The 23,799-nt window shown below is 40.0% G+C and overlaps 1 protein-coding gene across 1 annotated transcript in view; it reads right to left on the minus strand.

Moving 5' to 3' along the window:
- Positions 1-3,389: 3,389 nt before the first annotated feature.
- METTL15 (methyltransferase 15, mitochondrial 12S rRNA N4-cytidine) overlaps positions 3,390-23,799 on the minus strand; it is a 79,729-nt gene continuing 59,319 nt past the window's right edge. The window contains exons 3-5 of the mRNA XM_084207331.1: positions 14,405-14,596; positions 11,178-11,356; positions 3,390-3,927 (exon numbers count right to left, since the gene is read on the minus strand). Of these exons, the coding sequence (XP_084063457.1) occupies positions 3,482-3,927; positions 11,178-11,356; positions 14,405-14,596 (817 nt within the window). The 3' untranslated portion in view covers positions 3,390-3,481. The remainder of the gene's footprint in view (positions 3,928-11,177; positions 11,357-14,404; positions 14,597-23,799) is intronic.

The following is a 23,799-nucleotide window of genomic DNA, read 5'->3' on the forward strand; positions in this document are numbered from 1 at the left end:
GGACCTTTCTCACTGTTGCTGAAGATGTTAAGCAAGGAGGACAGCAAAAAACTGACTTATGAGTTCATTACTTCTCTGTTGATTCAAATTTGTCTCATTTTTCACCAGTACTTTTGCACTAAAACCAGTGAGTCACGACTGATTACTTAAAACAACTAAGTTATTTTAAAATTTAAATTAATCAAATCACCAACAATCTGTGTGTCTGAGGCTTCTTACTGCCACTCTCCCACCCCTGCACATCAAATTCCCTTTGCTGCCCTTTCCTGAGGGCACAGCTCTGCTGTCACACTGCTCTCCTGTTACCTCCATGCACGAAAAGCAATCTCAGAGCAATTAAATGAATCATTAATAACCACAGACAGGCCACTCTGGGGAGCAGAATGCAAAACCCCTGACAGAACTCACTGCTGGAGGAGGCATGTGCTGAGGGTGCTCACTGCAGCCAGCATTTTCCCATTTGTACCCCAAGAGGAATCCTTTCCCTCCAGCCTCCATTTCCCAAATACCTCCACAGAAACTCACCTTCCACACTGGGATTTGGTTCAAGTCAAGTGGCAAACTTGGCACATGTGACTGTAAAAGACTACTGATAAAATACTCAGCTGTGAAAGCTAAAAATATAAACCCAAACAACCGAAACTGAGGAGATATTAATTCCTTGTATTACTTGCATTATGAAACAATGAAACTCATTCTTTTTCTTCAGGAAGCAATAATTGTCAGCAGGCACTCACTGGCTGTAAATGCAGACAGTTGTGTTTACACTGTTAAATTATGTTTTAAATGTACAGATTTTTTTATTATAAATGTCATAGTCACAGCATAAGTCTGTCTACTTTTCAAATAATTATTCTATGCCAATTTCTTTACCAGGCAGGTACTTCTGATGACATACCAACTCCTGCAATAACTTGGATGAACTAATTAAATCTCATTTTCTGGTAAATTCAATAGAAAGCATGGTTGCAATGTATACAAATAGTTTTATAGCTGGGTTTTACCCTTTCTAAGTTTTTCCCCACTCTTCTAAAGTACTGACCTGAAAAGATACACTCTTTAGAAATGTGCTCTGCATGCACTCATTGTATGGTACCAGAGCTGCCACATGATGCTCTCCACAATTATTGCATATTTCTATATAGAGAAAATTAAAAATATAATATAATATAATATAATATAATATAATATAATATAATATAATATAATATAATATAATATAATATAATATAATATAATATAATATAATATAATATAATATAATATAATATGTCCCTATTTTTTTATGAAATGAAATTAAGTGAAATGCTTACAGGTACAAGAAGCTTTAACCAAATACAACCAGAGGTGTTTCTGGGAAACCAGAAGGATTTCTTTTTCAGGCAAGCAGAGGTTAAAATTCTGGGACTCTCCATATGTCAGGTTCAAAGCTGAAAATGAGGAGATGCTGAGAGGAGAGAAACAGACCCTCTAATGGGGAAAAAAAAAATCAACAAAATATGTACTTTCCTGGCTATGAAACTCCAACCTAAAGGCAAAGAAAAGCCTCTTTTTCCTAAATGAGGAAGCATTTACACCACCCTGTGTGCATTAGTTCAATTATTCTAAGAAACTGTGCCTTGGAATTTAGGTGTGGATTTTAAACACTGTTTTAAGCACAAGGAATTTTAATGCTTTCATATAATTTCTGAGGTACCAGTTCTGCTATAATAACTGGATGGTCTTTTCCCTGAAGTGCATCCTGAACAAGGCACAGCATGGCACTACAACTCTTCTGAGCCTATGCTGGAGGCACAATTTTTCAAATCTACAACTGAAATACATTCCAGTATGAAATCTCAGCTAAAAATAACCTTAGCTATTTATATTTAATGTTGGCACAAAAAAAAAAAAAATCTGCCTATTTAAGGTACAGTCTGTTGTCTCAAAGATGACAAGAGTCAGCAATGTTATTTGAAGTGGAATGTTTTATTTAAGCAGCATCTATAACGAAGCTAGTGGAAAAATATTGAAATTTCAGAAAAGAATGAAATGCCCGTCATCATTTAACTGCTATTTCAGGTAAGTGACAGATGTTACCTAAGAACACATTATGTGACTTACCTTTACCAAGGAATTAAATATCCAGCCATTTCACTATATTGTCTATTAGACAGCGAACCTAAATATCTATTTGTGCCAGTATGGCCCAAAAAACCACCAGGAAGTCATCATTTACATCAACACAAAGAGGATGCTTGGTGAAAGTCAAGTTCAGAATGATCCAGCCAGTTGCTCAGGAGCCAGTGTAGTGGTCATTTAGCTGAGTCAGAAATTGCATTTTTTTAATTCTACCAACCAAGTTTCAGACATCACAAATGAAATCCTGGTAGCAATTTGATTACCTAAATTAAGACTTTTTCCTGAAGAGATGAGTCAGAGGTCAAAGAAGTTGAAACTTGTACTATTTTCCATTCATTTGTAACAAATAAAACTAGAAAACCAGTGGTCTCTTAAGAAAAAATATAAACCCAAAACTAAATTGAATTCATAGTAACTAAACAAGAAATTGTGTTAAATGTTCTACAGCAGAGTATAGCACCCAAACAGAAAGCTAGTGTTAAGAGTTGGCCTTTCCTAAAATAATTTAATACTTACCTCTTAATAAAGGATCACCAGCAAAGGAGAATACTTCAGAAGACCCACAACACTGCTTTTTTGATGGGTTAATTATAATTCCATAGCACCTAAAAGTTGAAGAGGATCTGTGCACAGGATTTATGGCTGCAGGAAGAAATGATCAAGTACAAATCTGACTGCTTTACTGTAGCAAACAGTGGATTTTTAATAACCCTTTCCCCCTCCCCCCCCCAAGATACATGTATTATTTATCATTAAACAACCAGGTGATCACTCAGACATAAATACTTCCTTTAAAAAAAGCTAAGAGTCCATTTACAAATTCCTGGACAGGACACTGCACACTGATGTCACTTTATTTCAGAATTACCTCTTGTCCCAATGGCATTCCCAATGCAACAAGTTAGCTGGGATACAGAAACAGATATGTCAAGAGTTCTTAGGTTAGTTTAAACTTACTCTAAACTAAACCAGACATCTGAATCAGGTGTGTGAAATCCATAAAAATATACCTCAATTAGCTACTGAATTTAGACTGTTAATGCCAGGATTTTGAAATTAATCTAAAGGGAATACTATTAAGAGATCAAACCTGCAATTTTTATAAACTTGGTGTTTGATGCTCTTTTAAAAAAAGATGTCTTTTTTGTATAATTAGTGACACCCACTTATATGCATTTAGTTTGCATTTTCCTGCTCTATAGTACTTCCTAACCTAAGTACAAAGAAGCACAAAGGTAAGAAAGAAATGTTTTCTCACAGCCCAAATTTTATTTTTTCAGTTTGTTGATATCTGTCCAGTTAGCATTCTGGAAAAGAGAATTTCAGGAAATTATACAATCATGTAATCATGTATTTTGGTTTAGAGTTTAATAGCAGCTCTTAGCTTGGCCGACCTTCCTCTTGGGTTTGTTTGAATATCCTTGGCCTGGGGTGTGAGAACTTTTTTCTGTATAGAAATCCACTTGGAGTTGGATTTTCCACAGGGAGATCCTTGTGTGTCTTCTCCCCTGGAGGCATTTTTCAGAGCCTGTCTGATCTTCTGCTTTGAGCCAAGGTTGGGTTTCTCCGTCATGTCGATGCCATGAAGGAAACGTTTGACGATCCGATCTTCCAGGGAATGAAAGGACAGGGCTACAAGGCGACCTCCAGGCCTCAGGAACTTCTCAGCTGTCTTCAGCCCTATCAGGAGCTCATGGAGCTCATCATTCACAAATATCCTCAGGCCCTGGAAAGTTTTAGTAGCGACATGCACGGGTCTCTGAAGCAAGTCCTTCCGCGCGTAGAGCGCTGATGCTGGAAAAGCACCTGTCACACATTTTAAAACATTCCTGTTAGTAACTTCATATTTCTACATCTTGACTCGTGCAACATGACTTTAAAGGAAAGCATAGTCAAAACTGAACCTTGAGTAGTGAGCCTCCTTCTTTGTAATACATCTTTATTTTATGTTTTGAGTTTGCATCTCTGAATGTAAAGCCCATTAAACTAAGATGCTTTGTGGTTGGGTTTATTTCCCTGGAATCTTTTAGAGAAGTTCCTTCTCCAAAAGCAACACCGATTTAAACTAAAACATAATGGCTGAAATCCAGATAAAGAAAAAAAAATAGGAGAGACAAGTTTCACTTTACAGCTCAGTGCAATCAATGTCGGTTTGGAATCTGTGGTTGTGTTACGCTTTTAAGGAAAAAAAATTAATGTACAACGGACACAATCTTACCTGAGGCTTCCAGATAACTGCACTTTTTCACAGGCAGAGAGAACTGAAGACAATGTCTACCTGGCAATAACTATCTTTCAATGAATTACCTGAAGTTTAAAAGAGGTATCCTTGTTTGGAAATACCTATTGTTGATCTCTACGCCTGTGTTTCTTCAAATGTTCACAAAAATCCCTCGAGAAATTTAGAAAACGCAGCTGACACTGCTGTGTTTTCACAGCACAATGGGTCAAAGTTTGTCAGACCTAAAATCACCAGATTAAATATTTTTTTATAAGATGCACAAAACACCTTCTTCCTTTCCTCAAAATTCTTATGAGACAAACAAGTTTTTGCAGAGACCGAAATTTTGACAGAAATTCTAATATACCAATATTTATTGTATTTTAAGCTTGAACTTTCATTACATGGATACAGAACAAAAAGCCAGAAAAGCCTGATTTGATGGATTTTAGAGGAACCAAAGTGCAAGAATCCTCTAAGATCTGTGAAATCCTCTAAGATCTGTGAAACCCAAGGGAATTTATAATTTATCACCGAAGTGACCACAGGAGTCTGGTAAAGATAAATTGAATAAAACATGCTAGCACATAAGTGGACAGTTATTTTTCTAAACAAGAGGCAACACATTTGGTATGTATGTATTAGAATGCCCCAATTTCCTGTCAGTGCTAAGCTACAACATAAGGAAGCAAAGAGTTTGAAGTAAACACAGCTCACAATCAGGTAACTGATATTCTACATAGTATAGTGAAAGAGGGGAATACTGTACCTCTGAAACTAGCTGTCTACATTCAAATTTGCATGGGTGATTGAAAAAAATTAATAGAGATATCATTACCCATGAGAGGCTCTCACAGAAGAATTTATTAGTGTAACTCTTGAGAGTTTACTTATGTCAGAAAGTCTAAGTGTTCACAAAGAATATTACAAACACAAAAGCAATTTCAGTCTTCAGCAAAGACAGAGGAAAATAATAGGATTTTGAAAGTCAGTTGTTATTAACACAGCTGTTATCACATATTGTTGGGAAGGATGAAAGTTTGACAAGAAGTCTCACATATATGTTTGCCTAGCAGAAAGATTTTCAAATATAGAGTCTGATGAAGGAATAGAGATGGAAGCAAGTTTTGATATAGAAGAAAAGAATTGCTGAGCCAGTCTTACTGGATAACCAAGGAGGCAAAGGGTATGTAAGTTAGAAGGGGATTTTAGGACTTAGAGCAAAGGATAAACCCACCCCAAACAAGAAGATGTTTTTACCAAGCAGAAAGAGAGCACAGGCAAACAAGTCAGCAAATGTGGCAAGTAGAAAAAAGCTCTCAGAATTTTCCACTGCAAGAAAACTGAATAACAACTTCTGGCTTAAACTGTAATGTACTGACTTTTAGTGATTGGAGAATAGTAACATGAATATGGTAACTATAGTAGTTATGATAGGGTATAGATAATAGTCAAGGCATAGATTGGTTCTACTGTATTAAGAAGCTCAGCAAAGAAAGTATATAATGCATTGTAACAAAACCAAAGTGTCTCCAGGCCTGCCTGCAGCTGGAGCTGACAGCTGTAGGCACGGGCTCTGTCACCCATGACCCTGGACTGCTGCAACATCCTGGATGTAATAAATTGCATTTTGAAGAGCCCCTGGAGTCCCACATCCCTCATTTTGGCTCTTACAACATACATCCCTAAGATATGTTTCTGCATAATTGCTTTTCCTACCTTCCTCTGATCTCCGAAGCTAAGAGCTCCTAAATTCACTGAAGAGACCCCATAGTAGCTGTGGCTACTTGCAGTCCCTACAGTCTGAATCCTTCAAGACAGAAAGTGGCAACAGGATTGACTTCTCCCAGCCAAGGAGTGCATGTGAATTTGTGGCTTGAAGCTGTCTCACACAACAGCAAGCAGATGCAGCCTGCAGGAGTGAGGATTCTCCATCATTTACCAGCTCCAGAAAAAGCTACACTAGCTGGTCAATGTCATTCCTGTCCTTGAGAACACAACCTTCTGTACTGACCATGAATCACAAACAGAATGTGTGCTCTCATTGATGAGGTCACAAAGCTCGTTTTGATGAGAGACCTCAATTAAAAGGAGAGCTAAAAATCACAGAGTGTGAGGAATCCCAAGAAACCGACACCAAGCTCGTGCCTACTGGTGTGGCCTCTGTTTCCACGTCTCTTTGCACACCTTTTGATGGGTTCTTTGAAAATGGAGCCCTTGGAATGGCCACTGAGTGCCAGCTGTGTGTGATGAGAGCTGTCTCACAGCATCCAGGAACGTCGTGCTAGGCAAAGCAAACACAACTTTGTTTAAAGGCCAAGCAACAGCCACCAGCACGGGTGGGATCAGCTCAGAACTATGGAATGAATCAGAAGAGAAGAAATTCTTCCCTTTGTGGGTGGGGATGCACTGAAACAGGTTGCTCTGTAGATTCCCCATTCCTGCAAATGTCCAAGTCCAGGCTGGACAAGGCTTGGAGCACCTTGGTCTGGAGGAAGGTGTCCCTGTCCATGGCAGGGCAGTTGGAACTGCATGGGCTTTAAGGCCCCTTCCAACCCAAACCATCCCATCCACCTAAACTCAACTTCAAAAGGCTTTTTAAAAATGTAAATGGACACAGCATGCTGATAATCTGGGCAGGTTTTCATTGGTCTGCTCATCAACACTGATATTTTGCAACTGCAACACTGAGCAGATGAATAAAAGAACAATGACACTGAAGCTATTAGCATGACTAGGACACTCACAGGTCTTTGGGAGGTTCCTCCACTAATCCTGCTGTAGCTGTTGAGTGCAGTTTCCTCCTACAATAACCTTCTATGACAATTAACTCTGACATTAATTTATTACTATGAATAATTTATCACACACTGAAGAAAAATTAATTAAAGCCCAGATATATTCTGTAAGTGTAACACAACCTTACATGCCTCAGTTGAACATGCACAAAGAGCCCTGCAGCTCCTACAATAAAGCACAGAATGCCAGTATTCAGGAAAATGGTGAAGAAATGCAGCCACTTTGCAGCTTTATGCAACCAAAACCTCCCAGACTAAAACCAAAACCAAGCTGTTTACATGTTCAAAGATTTACTGGTCTGCTGTCAAGGACTGGGATTATGTAATCCCAGTAATGTAATCTCTGGTTATTCTAATCTGGTTGTTGTTATATATTAAATGTAATTTCTGTCACACTGGTCTTCAGCTTTTTAGCCAAGGCAATCGATTCTGATCTATGTTTCACAGGTAAAAAATTCCCCTATCACTCTTCCTCCTCTAGTTCAGTTAAATCAAAATCTACTTGTGCTTTCTGCTCAGGCACATCACTTCTCACCCAGGCCCCTCCAGTTACCAAGACACTTAAAGGAAAATCGTTCCTGGTAACTGGCTGTTCAATGCACAAAAACAGTAAAAAAAATTAAAAAAAAAAAAAAATCTGTATGGGAAGCTTGTAAAGTGAATTCCATTCATAAAAACACCACGCTTCTGGCTAGATGACTGCTTTGGAATCCCAGGGAGAGAAATACCCATTTTTAGTTTCAGGGTGCCCTGATGACACTTTAAAAAAATCTAATAGGCTCTCAGGTTGAAAATACTGAAATTTGAAAAGCTTGTGAATGGAATCAGCAGTGTGCTGTGCCTGTCAATAGGAACTATGCAAGTCCCCAGAGTGTGAGAGAGTGGGAGAGTGTAAGAATGAATTCAGAGCCCGCACCTGTTGGCAGGAATTCGCCTGCTGAATTTGCACTGCATTTAATAAGTTTCTGTGACGCAACCAATGTCCTTTTGTCTGGGCTCCCTCTGCACAGTGTTAATTCTCACCCAGCTGAAATGCAGGCAATATTACAAATTCCAAACTGATAATTAAAGCCTGTAAAAGTGAGCCAGTCTGAAAGAAATTGACTTCACTGATTAAAGTTCTCTTTAAACTTGGAAAATTTTTTTAGCATATCATCGGCTCCTTTCCAGTTAAGGCCAGATGATCACATGATCTCAAAATTGTCTGTTCATAGATTATGTACCTAAATAATGCTCAGAAAAAATAAATTTTGCACAAAAATTAATAGATAAAAAAGGTATATTACCCCCTGAAAAGAAATCAAAATAGACCATTACTTGTACAGGAAAAGCATATGAAAATTACACCCTAAAAATGTCACCATTTTTAATGAGTTTTCCTGCGCATGCTGTCAGACCTGGTATTTCCAAACACCTCAATGAGGTACAACAAAAGACGTGAGGAAGTGCTTCTTATTCAACTTTCACACATCTATTCACTACTCCTCAGCTGAGAGCTGCTGACTTTCAGTATTTACAGAGCACTCAATGCTGCAAACAGCTCTGTGAAAATTATAAACAGCGAGAAGAGTTCCACTGTGCTGCAGGAAAAGATGCTGCTCCCCAAACTCCTCCTACTGCAGATTCCACAGCTCCTAGAGATCTTACTGAAACAGATCAGAAGCCTTTTGGATAATATTTATAAACACCAGGAGGAAGACAAAATTTTTAACGCTGTTTTTTTTTTCCTTGGGTTTTTTGTTAAACTACATCCTTCACTTTTATCTCCCAATGGATTAGGAACTGCAATATGTGTTCTAAGCTTTTGGGGGGGTTGGAGGAAAGACCAGAAATCTAGCATTCTATCAAAAGAAATTAAATTTTCCAAGCTCAGGTGAGTCCAAATCTGGATTCACTGTGATTCTGCTGATCAGCTGGACTTCAAGATAAAACTTGGGAGCTCTGGAACATCTGAAGCCACAGTAATCAGTAAGAGGAGAAAGACATACAGGCACTACACAGATTCTCAGATGCTGACACCCAGCTTCATTGGCTAGATTGTCTTGCTCGTGTTCTGGTTCCTCTACCAGGCAAAAATGATGGCCCTGCCCTGGAAGATAATCAGGCTCACAGAGAATCTGCAAAATCTAAACCGCGAGATTTTACTATTCTTATTAATATTTTATTTTTTAAAGGACATAACATTTAACTAATAGGTCATAAATCTTACTCTGGTAAAGTCCTGAATTAGTCAGTGTTTTTTTGGGCTGCGCCATCAAAAGGTTCCTGTAGCTGTGGTCTCTGGCACTGTAGCTTTGGCTTATCCCAATAACTTCACCAATATAATTCCATGTAAGAATATATGTACATTACAGATGATAAATGTATCAAAACATGTCACAATTATGAAAAATTTCCTTAAGGTTTTCTTGATCAGTACAAAAACTGATCCACCACAGCGCTTCCTTACTGGATGAACCAAATTAAAACTGGAAGAAGTTTTATGCAAACAGGGATCAGTGTAACAGCTCTAAAATTGTTATAATTACTCTCAAAAAAGCACACCAAACATACATATTTATGTTATCTTGGCAGATGTGTGCTGGACTCATTGTTTTTGGCATGTTCACTAGCTGATGCATACCTGACTTGGGGATCAAGAGGCTCTTCAAACATAGCAGGGAATTTAAAGTGAGGACCAAAGAAATCCTTCTCATGGTCACAGCAAGGGAGCATCAACTGCTGACTCACATGCAGCACATGAACCATGAAGGGATCTCCAGCTGCTGTCTTGCATACACCTGTATTTTCATTCCCTTACTTTCAAATTATTTCAGAATTACTGAGTTGCTTGTGTGTAACTTGAACACAGTGAGACAGTTGCTTCCAGCTCAGGGGTAGTACAGTCTTGATCAACACTTCTTCAAAAAAGCATGGAATATATATGACAAAGCTAACAATTGTTATTTCAGGATATTGCTCATGATGACATTAAAAATTTATAAGTTTATAAAAGCCTCATAGTGCTTTGTCTCTTTTATTTTTATTTTTTATGATTGGTTATATTCATGGTATTTACAGCAAGGGCTTACAACAGCAAGCAGTGTCTTCAGGTCCTTTTATCATATCAGCTCAACTTTGAGCCTTGGTTGACTGGGCATTTTGTTAAAGTATCCTGACTTCTACAAATCCAGGCCTTTTAATTTCTCCGTCATTAAATTTAAGTGCCTCAGACTTCCAGTTTAGGTAATACAAATTTTTAAGAATACCATGAAATTTTTAATACTCTTCAGGATACCGATAAAATATTTTATACTAATCTTTAGCAAATGTTAAATTTGGATTAGAATTTTAAAGGCCTGTATTCAAAGTCAGCAGTTTAGACTTACCTGTGACAAGACGTAGTGGTTTTCATCATTTGGGTAAAAAAAAATAAAAACATCCTGATGCTACATATTATGTTAATGAACAGGATTTGTGTCTTATGAAAATTTTTACTTGAGAAAACAAACATAAAGGTTCTTGATGCAAGCACTGCTCCTGCCTAACTGCATTTTCTTCAAGGTGTTTACAGTGAGGAGCAAGGAAGATGAAGTGTTTCAATTGTCTCTTCAGGCTGATCTAGTTGGCATGCACAAGGTGAAGCAAGCCATGTATTGCTTTGTGCTTCCTGATTCTTTAAAAAGACAGAAATGATCTGATTTTACTGGTAATTGGAAACTGCCATGGTACCTCCCCTTAAAATATTAAGATACAGAAACTTCAGACTAGGACGGATATGACATATCTGGTATTTGAAAGGATCAATAGCCAGGATAAAGAATACCCAAGGCTGCTGTCATTCTGCGGTGGACGAAATGATAAATCACTTCATGTTAAATCTATTATTGAGCTAATTGTCAAATTAAAATACAAAAAAAAAAAAAAAAGAAGAGAGCTGACATCAGAGCAGAAGGGGCAGGATTAGACCCCGCACCACTCCAAGTACAAATAGATCCCTCTGGGACTCGGCAGGGATTAATATTTCCTTTCCTCCTGTGCAGAATTAATGAGGGTACCTGCCACAATGCTTGCCAGCTGCCTGGTGCTGGTGATGGGGTAGATGCTGCGTGCCTGCACGATGGCAGAGGCGATTCTCCTGGCGTGCCTCTCCTCGCCGTACGCGCTGAGCACCGCCGCCAGCGCCCGCCGGTCCAGGGCGTTCACCACATCAGCAGCCGTGGCCATGGCAGGGCACCTGCACACAGAGCAGCCAATTAGTCCAATCAGTGCTCTGACACCAGCTGCCACCCACCAGAGGGGAGCTTCCACGGAACCACACACACACATACACTGCACACTGCATGGGAGGTGCGCACACTGGAAAAAGGCGCTGCGGAAACAGCTCGCGCCTTTTACATCCCCTGTTCTCGCTGCTCCAGGTGGAGTTTGTCCCCTAACTTCAGTTAGAACAGTCTTTGTCCCCTAACTTCAGTTAGAACACTTTTTGTCCCCTAACTTCAGTTGGAACACTTTTAATTTCCAAGTGCTCTTATAAACCATGCTCGTGCCTTTTACATCCCCTGTTCTCACTGGTCTAGGTGGAGTTTGTTCCTCAACTTCAATTAGAACAATTTTAATTTCCAAGTGCTGTTATAAACTATGCTTGTGCCTTTTAAACCCCTTTCTCTTTCTGGTCTAAGTGGAGTTTGTCCCTCAGCTTCAATTAGAACAGTTTTAACTTCAAAGCATTATCATAAAATCATGCTTGTGCCTTTTATGTCCCTGTCTCTCATTGGTCTAAGTGGAGTTTGTCCCCTAACTTCAGTTGGAACAGTTTTAACTTCCAAGTGTTGTTATAAACCATGCTTGTGCCTTTTACATCCCCTGTTCTCGCTGCTCTAGGTGGAGTTTGTTCCTTAACTTCACTTAGAACAGTTTTAACTCCCAAGTGTTTTCATAAACTACGCTTGTGCCTTTTAAACCTCTTTCTCTCACTGGTCTAAGTGGAGTTTGTTCCTCAACTCCAATGAGAACAGTTTTAACTTCCAAGTGTTGCCATAAACCACGCTTGTGCCCTTTAAACCCCCTTTTCTCGCTGGTCTAGGTGGAGTTTGTCCCTCAACTTCAAGTAGAACAGTTTTAACTTCCAAGTGTTATCACAAACCATGCTTGTGCCTTTTACATCCCTTTCTCTCACTGGTCTAGGTGGAGTTTGTTCTCTAACTTCAGCTGGAACAGTTTTAACTTCCAAGTGTTGTCATAAACTATGCTTAATAGTTTAGAACAAAGATTTTGTTGTATGTTTTCCCTGATTAGTAAACCCACAGATGATGTTCATAAAATACCCTGAACTATTTCAGTAGCTAAGTGACAGAGATGTAGATGCATAGACTGAAGTCTTGCACTGTTTAAATTGTAATAAGTCCTGTAGTTTATATGACTAGGTCATTTCTATTATCTCAGAACAGTGTTTCTATATAGATTCTTATGCCTTTGAGTGAAAAGTAATGTTAAATTAAGAATAAATGTATTCCAGTATTGTGCTAGGATGAAAATTGTGCGTGACCTTTCTCTTTAGCCAGATTTAGAATATAAACTTACCTCTTACGGGTTCATTTCAGCCACCTTGCATCATATGTTGATTTCTAGCCAGAACTGATTTAAAGGATCTTTTATTTCAAATTTCCTGGTATGAAAACAATTGCTAATGAAGATAATTAAACATTATTTTTCACTAAAAGGCATAAGAATCTATATAGAAACACTGTTCTGAGATAATAGAAATGACCTAGTCATATAAACTACAGGACTTATTACAATTTAAACAGTGCAAGACTTCAGTCTATGCATCTACATCTCTGTCACTTGGCTACTGAAATAGTTCAGGGTATTTTATGAACACCATCTGTGGGTTTACTAATCAGAGAAAACATACAAACTACCTAATAAATTCTCTTCTTTGCTTTCAGGCATTTTTTACTCCCCTGCAGTATCTTCCAAAAGATAAAAAAACTTAGAGGCAAGTAGTATCATAGCAACAACCAGAGTGTAAGGCTTTTGTTATGTCTCAGGTACCTTTTGTTCTTAGGCTCCTGTTCTGTGTCTGTTTTCTCATGATGCATCCGAATTACACATAAGCCTGGAGTTCAGATTCCTGAAATCTGAGGACTGAATCCTAGGAGAACCATGGCAGCATTTTGCACAAGACCAGAAAAAGCAAGTATCGTGAAATTCACTGCGTTAAGACTTTGCATTAATATGGTAAGCTAATTCCTTAGAAATTGAGGCTTCCCATTGGCTCTTGTGGGCCATGAAAGAACAAATGGCATTTCTTAAGACACCACGTTCATCAAAACACCCAGAAAATATTGCCATTCTCTGCCATGTAATGTGTCATGCAATTACAGCCACCGCCCAGACAAGACAGATCTTTGGTTGCTCGTGCAAAAAGCAGAGTGCTGCAGAAATACATCAGGTTGTCTGGAGATGAAAACCACTGCATGAGTGGAAATTATCACTCCACGACTAATTCTCATGCTCTTGAAAGTACTGAGCACCAATCCAAATTTAAATACAGGTGATTTACTCAGTAACCATTAATTTGGCAATTAAGTAAGCCTGATGTGCCTCCTACACAAAGAGAAAGGAAGCTGATAATTTTGCTAAGCAGAACTTACAACAAACACATGGGCATGGAAGACAACATCCCACCAGCATGCTAAAAGGAGCGTGGCTATCTGATTTAAGCTAGCAGATATAATGAGGAGGATTTTATTTATTTATTTGTATGATGTTCCTTTCACAGAGAAGCAGCTGGATCAAATGGTCATTGCACAAAAGAGGGACACTGCTCCTTTCCTGAGGGAGCAACTGGACCTGCTCAAGTGAAGTTTCCACAAGGAGCAAGTGGGGCAGAAAAGGAAAGGGACTGCAGCAAGAAGTTGTGAGCCTGCAGAACAAGTACAGGCAGAGAAACTGTGGAGATAACAGCCCTCAGAAAGAGAGTTGTTCCTCTAAGTGTGCACCACACACCCCAAAAGTGCTGCCATTTAAAGGTGCAGTTAATACAACATTACTGTTTAATCACTCACCACTGGAACCTTCCCCTCAATTTCCAAGAAGGCAAAGGGCTGAGCACTGAGACAGAAAAAAGTTTTTTGGCAAAAGAAAGACAGGTTGGTTGTGCACTATCAGATGTGGTTTGAGGATAAGGATTCTCCATTTGAAGAGGAAAGGAAAAGCACAGGGGTTGCAGAGCAGCCAGTTTTTGAGGTTCAAGAAGAAATGTTCTGTTATAGTGTACCTGTCATGATCCATCCTCATGTCCAAGGGCCCATCCTTCTGCAGGGAAAAGCCTCTTTCAGGTGTGTCTAACTGCATGGAAGAACAGCCAGCATCCAGGAGAACTCCATCCAGAGTGCCTGGCTCAACCCCAGACGAGAGTAACAAAGCCTCTGACTGGCTGAACCTTCCCAGGAGAGGATGAAGCTGGTTCCTGTAAGAAAGGAACAAATAAATAGCCCCAAGTTTAGTTATAACAACACCATCTCTCCCCCTTGCACAGCAGGAATTAGATAATGGCACTCAACTTGTCTCAGAAGCAATAGGGCTATTCCCAAAGTAATAGTTTATGTCTTCTCATGTGCCAACATTGGAAACTGGTCCAGAACACCCCTCAGTGGCTACTTCAGCTTTAACTCTTTACTCTCTTCCTGCTTTACCTTAAAGAAATGGAAAACTGACTACAATTTAATTTTTTCAGTGCTCAGGAACTCAAGAGGACGCCTTCAGCAGCAATGTCCTGACTACTGAAGCACCTGTCCCACTCAGCAGGGCCCTTAGCAAAGCAAGGCAGGACGCAGAAAAGAAAGAATAGGTCTAGAGAAGCAGACAAAATGGAACAAGAGGGCACAACCTTGAGGTTAGCATGTACCCAGCAGGAAAACAATTCCAAGTTCCTGCCGTGGGACCAAAGATGTTTTTAGTGGCATTTGCCATTTTAAAAATAACTGGGAGAATGTGGTGCACTCAGTCACAAGCAGGTAAAACCCTTAGTGCCTTTTGGATTTAGGCACCTGATCACTCAGAGAGTGGTTTAACATGCACTTTTGTGCTTATTGCTTTTTCTTGGATTCAAGGTGATAGTTTCTTAATGTTCCCATGCTGGCAAGGAAAAGAGGAATGGCAAGGGAGGAGAGAACATACCGTGGGCACACGTGTGCGTCCAACTGCAGCCATGATATTTTCTGAAAAATCCTTTCCTTAGGATCTTTCCTCCTGAGAAGCTGAGAGGACTCAGGAACAAAATGTAAACAATGATTATCTGCTGCTGTGGAATGCAACAGGTGGATCTGGGATTGGTCTCATCTGGTTGTTTCCAATTAATGGCCAATCTCAGTCCAGCTGTGTCAGACTCTCTGGTCAGTCACAAGCCTTTGTTAGCATTCCTTTTCTATTCTTAGCTATCCTTCTGATGAAATCCTTCCTTCTATTCTTTTGGTATAGTTTTAATATAATAATATATATCATAAAATAATAAATCAAGCCTTTTGAAACATGGAGGCAACATTCTCATCTCTTCCCTCATCCTGGGACCCCTGTGATCACTGTCACATCCAACCACAGAGAGCTCAACCAGAGCTGGGACAACGCTCTCAGGCACAGGATGGAATTCCTGGGGTGTCCTGGACTCAGTGATCCTGATGGCTCTGCTCCAGCTCAGGCTACCCTGTGATTCCATCATCTCTGAGGTTTCCATTGCTCTCTTGGGTATCTAATCCCAAACTTCTGGGTTTTGCCTATATATAAGGTGGCTTACAGCTACACCATTTATTTTATCTGTCTCTCAAAATCTAAATGGATTTCACAGACTTAGAAAGGTTAATCAACAAATTGCTGCATTTTTAAGCAGTACCTGAAAAAGAGAACACATTTCTGGAAGCCACTGCCTCCATGTGGAGAGGAAAAGCTCCACTGAAAGGAAGGCACTCATGAATCCAACCACAGGGAAGAACACTCAGCTACACAAGGCTGTCCTCATGAGAGCAGAACAAATCCACCCAGTGAACACAGCACAGAACCTGGGAAACAGTGTGAATGGACAATGTCCACCAGGGATATCATGATGGAACACACAATCTGGAATTGGTCTCTGTCCAGCCCATAACTGAACACAGCTACTCAGCATAATAAGAACTGACAGCTCCTGAAAAGCACAAGGATCCACTCCAGACACTTAAACCAATTTAAGGTACATAGCTGGATAGTTTTGAGATTGTATTTCCTCCCCAGTATAATGAGGGGAATTTCCTTGAAAATGCATACTACTTTTTCCAACTGGGCAGTGTTTCTCCCTTCCTGACTCATGCAAATGAATGAACTTTAAAATTCCACATGTGGGAGATGAAAATGAAACGAGACCTGGATAAAACTATAAATTGCCATTGTCCAGTTCCCCAGCAGACAGTAATCCATGTCAGGGGCTCTGAAGTAGTGCTCTGCCAATACATCTGAAAAATTACTCCAAACATTATTTATTTATTACTAGAAATTTTCTTGCATTTCTTGAAGCAAGTCATAAATATGTGGATAGCTAAAATATTTGTGACAGCTTTTGATTTGTGATCTGCCAAACTTTTGTGATTAGAAAAGGTTAATTAAAAAAAGAAGTAAATTTTGGGTAAGTAGAAATTTAATTTTTGGTAGAGAGATGCTTCAGCTGGAAAAAAAACCTGGAGCTTGCAAATAAAAATAAAAAAAAGATTGAGAAATGATTAGGTTGACATTTGATGTCAGTTTTTGAGCTGTGTGGAATTACAGGTTCTGTATGTAATGTGCTTGTTATGCACGGCCCTGCGTGCACCAGTGGTGGACACAGGCATCCTGGTGATTATAAATTAGAATTAATTATAATATAAAATACTTTAATATAAAATATAATAATAATAATGAATAATCTCTAAATTCTCAGTAAAACCAGCTGCTTTTTATGAGGTTATAATGACTGTATTACAAGGTTCAAGCCAGCTCTCTGGATTCCTGTTCCTCTGTGGAACAGAAGACACAGTTTTAAGCATCTTGGCTATCTCATACCCTTCCATTAATCAAACCAAGTGCACAGCAATGAAAGATTTATCACCATATGAAAGGAAACACAAATATCAACTCTCTTTTTGGTTGGGTAGTAATGATGATAGTGATGAAAAGGACTAATCTAGATTATAAGCATGACACATTTATCTGAAATAAAATATTTTACCAAGAGTTCTGAACATTTGTTAGAAGATAAAGAATCTCTCCCCTAGTCTACCATTCTTTTTGCCTATATTCAAATAAAACCTGCCTGTTACACACAGGATTTCTCAAAATATTCTTCATTTCCCCTCAACTTCCTTTTGAATTCAGGTTTTTGTTTACATGATCTGTAAATCCACTTCCCAGAAAAATCTCAAATAAATATTAAAGAATGAGCCGTTAAACTATGTTGAAAACCTTTATTTCCTACAGTCATATGCCCTTTCTTATCTTAATTTATTGCAAAACCAGTGCTCAGTGGAAAAAGCAGGCAAGGTAAACCAGGGAACATCTGTAAACATGAATTACAACAGCCAAGCTTTTAGTTCTGAGAAGCCTGAGATGAGAGACCAAACATCACAGAGCAAACCTGAATGGGGATTTTCACCATTGCCGACACCTTGGAACGCTGCTAGGACTACACAGGGTCCCTGTAATCATTTCAGGCAGTCTTAGAAGGTTAAAATCTGACTAAACCAAGTCACCTTGCTTAAGAGAAAATATTTAAACTTAGTACTTGAGCAGCATTTTATATGTTCAGAATGTGTTAGTAACATAAAAAAACTATGAAGAGCTTTTAGCTCCTCTCTTACAAATGGAGAAACAAGACTTGTAGGGTTTAATGTTTAATGACTTGAAGATACCACAGAGAAAAGCTGAGACAATTTCAGAAACCATGGTCTGAGAATGTAAGAAAGCAGAAAATACCTGTCTTATTAGCTCTCATTTGGGGGGTGTGTATGGGGTAACAGCATGGCAATTTTTCAGCAAATTCCCAACTGCTACAGACAAGCAATCTCTAACTTCTCAAAATAGTCAACATGTTCGCTCCCTCTTTAGTAATCTTGACATTCTACAAGAAAAATGTATGTATGATTTCGAAAGAACACTGGGAATATGGGCAGCCTGGCCTACTTTAAGAAAAATAAAAAGTTATTCACAGCAGCTAAGGTTGTGGGGCCTTAATAGATTTTCCTTTGCAACAACTTCAGAGGATTGCAGAATTCTTGGGAAATGACACAGTTGGAAAACAATACAGAGCCTTGGGTTCAGGTCCTTTGTTCAGGTCATAACACAGTATTTTATCATACTGTGACACACAGCATAGTAATTCTGCTAGACAGGACTTGATCTACACTTCTCAAGCACAGGAAAGAGCAGAATGAGAAAGAGTTCGACGTTTCCTAAAGTATTTCATGCTCTGCAGGTTTCACTTAATCTCTGGTAATCTGCAATGCCTTATAAAAATATTTATTTCTCATTTTACTCAGTTGAGAGGGATCCACACAAAAAAAAAAAAAAAGCAAAGCATTAACACAGCTTCGCTTCAACAAAATAAATGGAATCTTTTCTCTCATCTAATTTCTCTTGATTGCCACAGACATTGACATGACATCAATCATTCAAGTCATTTCACAGAGATGCACAACAATGCTTTGATGGTGCTTCAGCATTTTTTTAATGCATTCATAATAACACTTGCTCCTGATATTTCACTATTGCTCCACTTAAAAATTCTGTGTATAAACACACACCCATCCCCTGCCAGCGGTGAAAACTACATTTCACCCAACCAGAACAAATGGTTTCTCCAGGAGAGGAGAAAACCAAGTTTTTTCAGCCAGCTCTTGGCACGGCACCCCAAACAAGGGGTGCTTGGATGCAGTGCCTGCACTGGGGTTGCCATCACAGCCCCAGCTGTGACGAGGACTGGCACAGACCTGGTCTGACACTGCCTCACCTGGCTGAGGTCACCCCCGGCTGTCATTTTCACTCCTGGCTGCACTGCCCCAGGCACACCCAGGAGCAAACTGTGAAGTGTTCCAGCTGTAAATCCCAGCAAGTTCCAGCACCCCTGCCTGGGAATTGTGGTGTGTTACTGCCTCAGTGCAACACGCCTCTCAAAAAGTGTACCTGGAAACTCCGCAAAAATCTTTACAAATGGAAATTTGGCGTGGTTTTCATGCCGGCCAAGTGTATTGGTTTGCATGCCCTGGTTTGGTAGTGGGGGCACAGAGGTGGCTCCTGGGAGAAGCTGCTGGAAGCTGCTGGAAGCCTCCCCCATGCCCAGCAGAGCCAGTCCCTGCTGGCTCAGAGGATGGACCTGCTGCTGGCCAAGGCTGGGACAGGGACAGGGGCTGGGAATCCTCTGGGATAACAGATCAGTCAAAGCCAAGCTGGGGGCCAGTTTGAATTCCAGCCAGGAGAGGAGGAGGAAGAGGAGGAGGAGGTGAGAACATGTGAGGGAAAGAACCTGGAGACACCGAGGGCAGTGGGGAAGGAGGGGTAGGAGGGGCTGCAGGGGCAGAGCTGGGATTCCTCTGCAGCCCCTGGGGAGGATCAGGGTGAAGCAGCTGAGCCCCTGCAGCCCCTGGGGATCCAGGGGGGATGCAGGGATCCAGGGGGGATGCAGGGATCCAGGGGGGATACAGGGATCCAGGGGGGATGCAGGATCCAGGGGGGGACGCAGGGATCCAGGGGGGGATGCAGAGATCCAGGGGGGGATGCAGAGATCCAGGGGGGGATGCAGGGACCCAGGGGGGATACAGGGATCCAGAGGGGGATGCAGGGATCCAGGGGGGGGATGCAGGGATCCAGGGGGGGGATGCAGGGATCCACCCACAGCCCATGGGATCCACAGGAGATGGAGGGATCCATATGCAGAGATCCATGCCCAGCCCGTGGCAGAGGTGCCCAGATAATTTCTCCTGGTTCTTCTCTCAATCCATGAACCCTTTGTTAAATTTTCTCTCCTCTGCCCAGCTGCAGAGAGGTGTGAGTGGCTTTTGGGGGTGCCTGGCATCTGGCCAGGGTCCACCCACAGCAGCAAGAAAAAAAAAGTGAAACCAAAAATTGTGGCACCTTTTAAACCAACTGTGTCATTACGTTTCTAGTTTTATATAAAAATAAATGACAGATCTATGGAAAGAACAATAGCTACTTGAGAACTAACAACTCAGTCTAGGCTGTGTTTTGTGCAACAAAATTACAAACTGAAATCTCAGCCACTCATTAGCAAAGGCCTGAGAACTGGAAAAGGTTATGTAAAAAGCAATTTCCATAGAAGCAAGCTAATATTTTCAAATTTGAGGGCAACAATGATAACTGAACTCTGTCTGAGGATCCCTGAAATGCCATTTCAAGTATTTTTAAAGTGGTAAGCTTTTACTTACCATGTATTCCCACTTAGGAGAAGAGAACATCTAAAAGGCATGCATACATTTGAACAGTCAGCTATTTCTCTCCATATAACCTGAAGACATCACACCAAAAAAATCCCAACTAAAAACAATCCCCCCTTTTTGTGTGCACCTGTAGAGCACTGAGCACTGTCAGAAATGCTATCCCAGGAGTGACTTTCTGTGCCTCCTCTTGCCAGCTGTGTGTCCTTCTTACACAAACCTTATGGACCTGGTTATTTCTTGCTTCAGTGGTTCTCCTCCAGCTCCCAGGAAAACTTCCCCTTCTCCTTTCTCTGCCACCTTCTGTAAAGTGGTGCCATCCTTCACTCCTCCTCTGCCCAAAACTTAATTTAGAGATTTAATGTTAGAAGTTTGTAACAACCTCTCAAGCACACCTGCTCCAAACAGACTGCTCACTCTTTAAATGCACATTTTTATTTCTATATGAAGTCTGGGCTCCACTGTTCTGTCCACTAACACAATTTCAGCAAAAACCGGTGGAGAAGACACTGATCCAACTAAAGGAAAAGATATAATTTGTAAATCAAAAGCACTAACATCAAAGATGGTTTCCATTGAGTATAAATCCAAAATCTGGCCATATTAGACATCTTCCACAGAAGATATACTCAATCTCCTTAAAATAAGTATGAAAATTAAGTTCATAATGAACAATGTGACCTGCTAAATTACAGATTAAGGAGGTAATTGTTTTCCTTTTTCTGGGAAAACAAAAGACTATCAGAAAAAGACAATGGAGGCAAATTTCAAAATTACACATCTCACCAGAATTTTTTAAAAAAGTATTTTTTGGTTTCCAAAGTAACACAAAGTTTTGCTGCATGATAAGAGCAAACTTTATGCAATTGCATCTAGCCATTGAAGCCTTTGCTATAAAATATATCTCATCATTATGAGTGACACCTTTACTACATAATATATGTAGAACAGGTAATATGCTGCCATCATTGAGATGTGCCAAGAAAAGCAAGCTGTCAGAATGATCTGCCTCTCACTCATAGGACATAACAGTGGAGAAAAGTCCTGGTTTCTCTGGGTTCCACTGGGGATTTCACTGGGAGGTGGATCTCAGTTTGGCAGTGGCCATAAGCAGGAACAGCTGAGTTCATCATCATCATCACCACCTCAGGACTCCCAAACACTCAGTGACACCCCTCAGCTTTATTGCCAATTTCAACTGCCCCAGCACAAACCAGATCAATCTGCCTGTTCTTTCACCTCTCCCCATAAACACTACCACCCCTTCAACAATTACTGCAACGAGTTTTGTTCAACCTTTCTGCCGACAGTTTGCACAAACGCTTTTAAAAGGTGAATATCCAGCTCATCACTCAAGTTCTAAGATTATTTTTTCACTGTAAGAAAGCAAGTTTTCTCAGAGTTGATAAATCTTAATAATGATCTTCTCTCTCTACTGGCAACTTAAAAGATAGCTTGATAAAAACTGCCCCTCCAGTTCACAACAACCCAGATTTAAACCCACACTTTCACTAGAGACACAATGGTACTTGATTGAACTCAAAAGCAACGTTGCTACTGGCCACAGAAGGAAGGAAAGTTCTGTTTGAATCAGGTACCAAAAGCCAGTAGAAAACAGAAAGAAATTCTGGATGTACACCAGCAGGTTGAAAGACACAAATTAACACCAGGAACATAAAAGCTGTATATGAACATGTTTCAGCCCATGAATGTACAATCTGTAGCAACAAGCATCGTAGACAGAATTTTGTTCAAGCTGCAGGAAAGGGGCAGATCCCTTTTTTCCAGGGTTAACATGCAGTCTCACAGGAACCTGAAATTGTGTTGAGTGTTGCAGAGTGGAGACAAGGCCCAAACCCAGATTTATCACTCAATCAGCTTTACTGATCAATTACTAATTGTGATCAGGTATGTACAATGACCAAAATACCATATGTTACAGTCTAAAAAGACAACAACTTCCCTCAGTTTTTCTTCATTTGTTAAATGAACAAAAAAAAAAGTGGATTCCTCTAGTACCTGCTGTCCCCCACTGCAACGTTTCAGTTTCTGAATATGTTTCTGTCTTACTTAAAGCATTAATTTGTCACTGTGATATTTTATGAAAAAACCCTTCGCCAGGATTTCTTCTCTTGGGAAGCTGGGAAGATTCAGCTTCTCCCTGTTTTGCTCCTCTGGAATGTGATTTGGAGAATTGTTTACCAAGTATGTGAATTGTTTAAATTTAATGACCAATCCCAGTCCAGCTGTGTCGGACTCTGAGTCTGTCACGGGTTTTTATTATTCATTCTTGTCCAGCCTTCTGATGTCTCCTTTCTCTTTCTTTAGTATAGTTTTAGTACATAATTTCTTTTAATAAAATATTATAAAATAACAAATCAGCCTTCTGAAAACATGGAGTCAAATTCTCATCTCTCACCTCATCCTGGGGACCTCACACCACCACAAGTAATTAACTATTCTTTGACAAACCATTTCCTTGTTTGAAACAGTACTTAAACCTCAGAACAACAAGGATAAATACATCCAGCATCAAGGATTCATTTATTACAGATGAAACAAGCAACTTTTTCTTCCTTCCTGTTCTTCTTCTCCAAGCTGAGCCATAGAAGAACACATCTACAATTGGAATTGGCTCTCACCTCAAGCACTAAACCCTCTGCCTGTCACTTGGACAGCATACCATGCTCCTAAATTGTGGGGAGGAGAAATCAGAGAGGCAGAACACAAGAGGAAAGCAAATAAGGACAGCAGGGAAATGGGGCATCACTCAGCCACAATTGCAGTTTGTGCCTTGGCTCACACCAGGTCTTACCCTTGTCCAGACAAGGCAACATGAATTAAATAAAATTAAAATATTCATAAAATTAAAAATTCAGTCACATCATGGGTTTAAAAGACAGGCCAATAGGCAGTGTTTTGTTCTCTACTCCTTTCCCAGTGGCTTTCAGCATGCTCTTCTACCCAGCAGTGAACACCACCATGCATTGAGATTCCCAGGTCAAGCCCAGTATTTCACCTGTCTCTGGTCATCTCGCAGCCCACGTGAGTAAACCTGAGACTTTTTGCCACACCTCTTAACTCCATGTCTTTTCACCTGCTGCCTTGTGGGGTTCTGCAGTTCTCCAGAAAAAAAAAGCTTCATTTTTGCTATATTAGGTAACATAGCCTAAAATCAACAGCCAAAAATCAACCAAGAATCAACCCAAAATCAACCAAACAT

The sequence above is a fragment of the Fringilla coelebs genome (genome assembly GCF_963513975.1).
Source record: "Fringilla coelebs genome assembly, chromosome: 6".
Taxonomy (NCBI): Eukaryota; Metazoa; Chordata; class Aves; order Passeriformes; family Fringillidae; genus Fringilla; species Fringilla coelebs.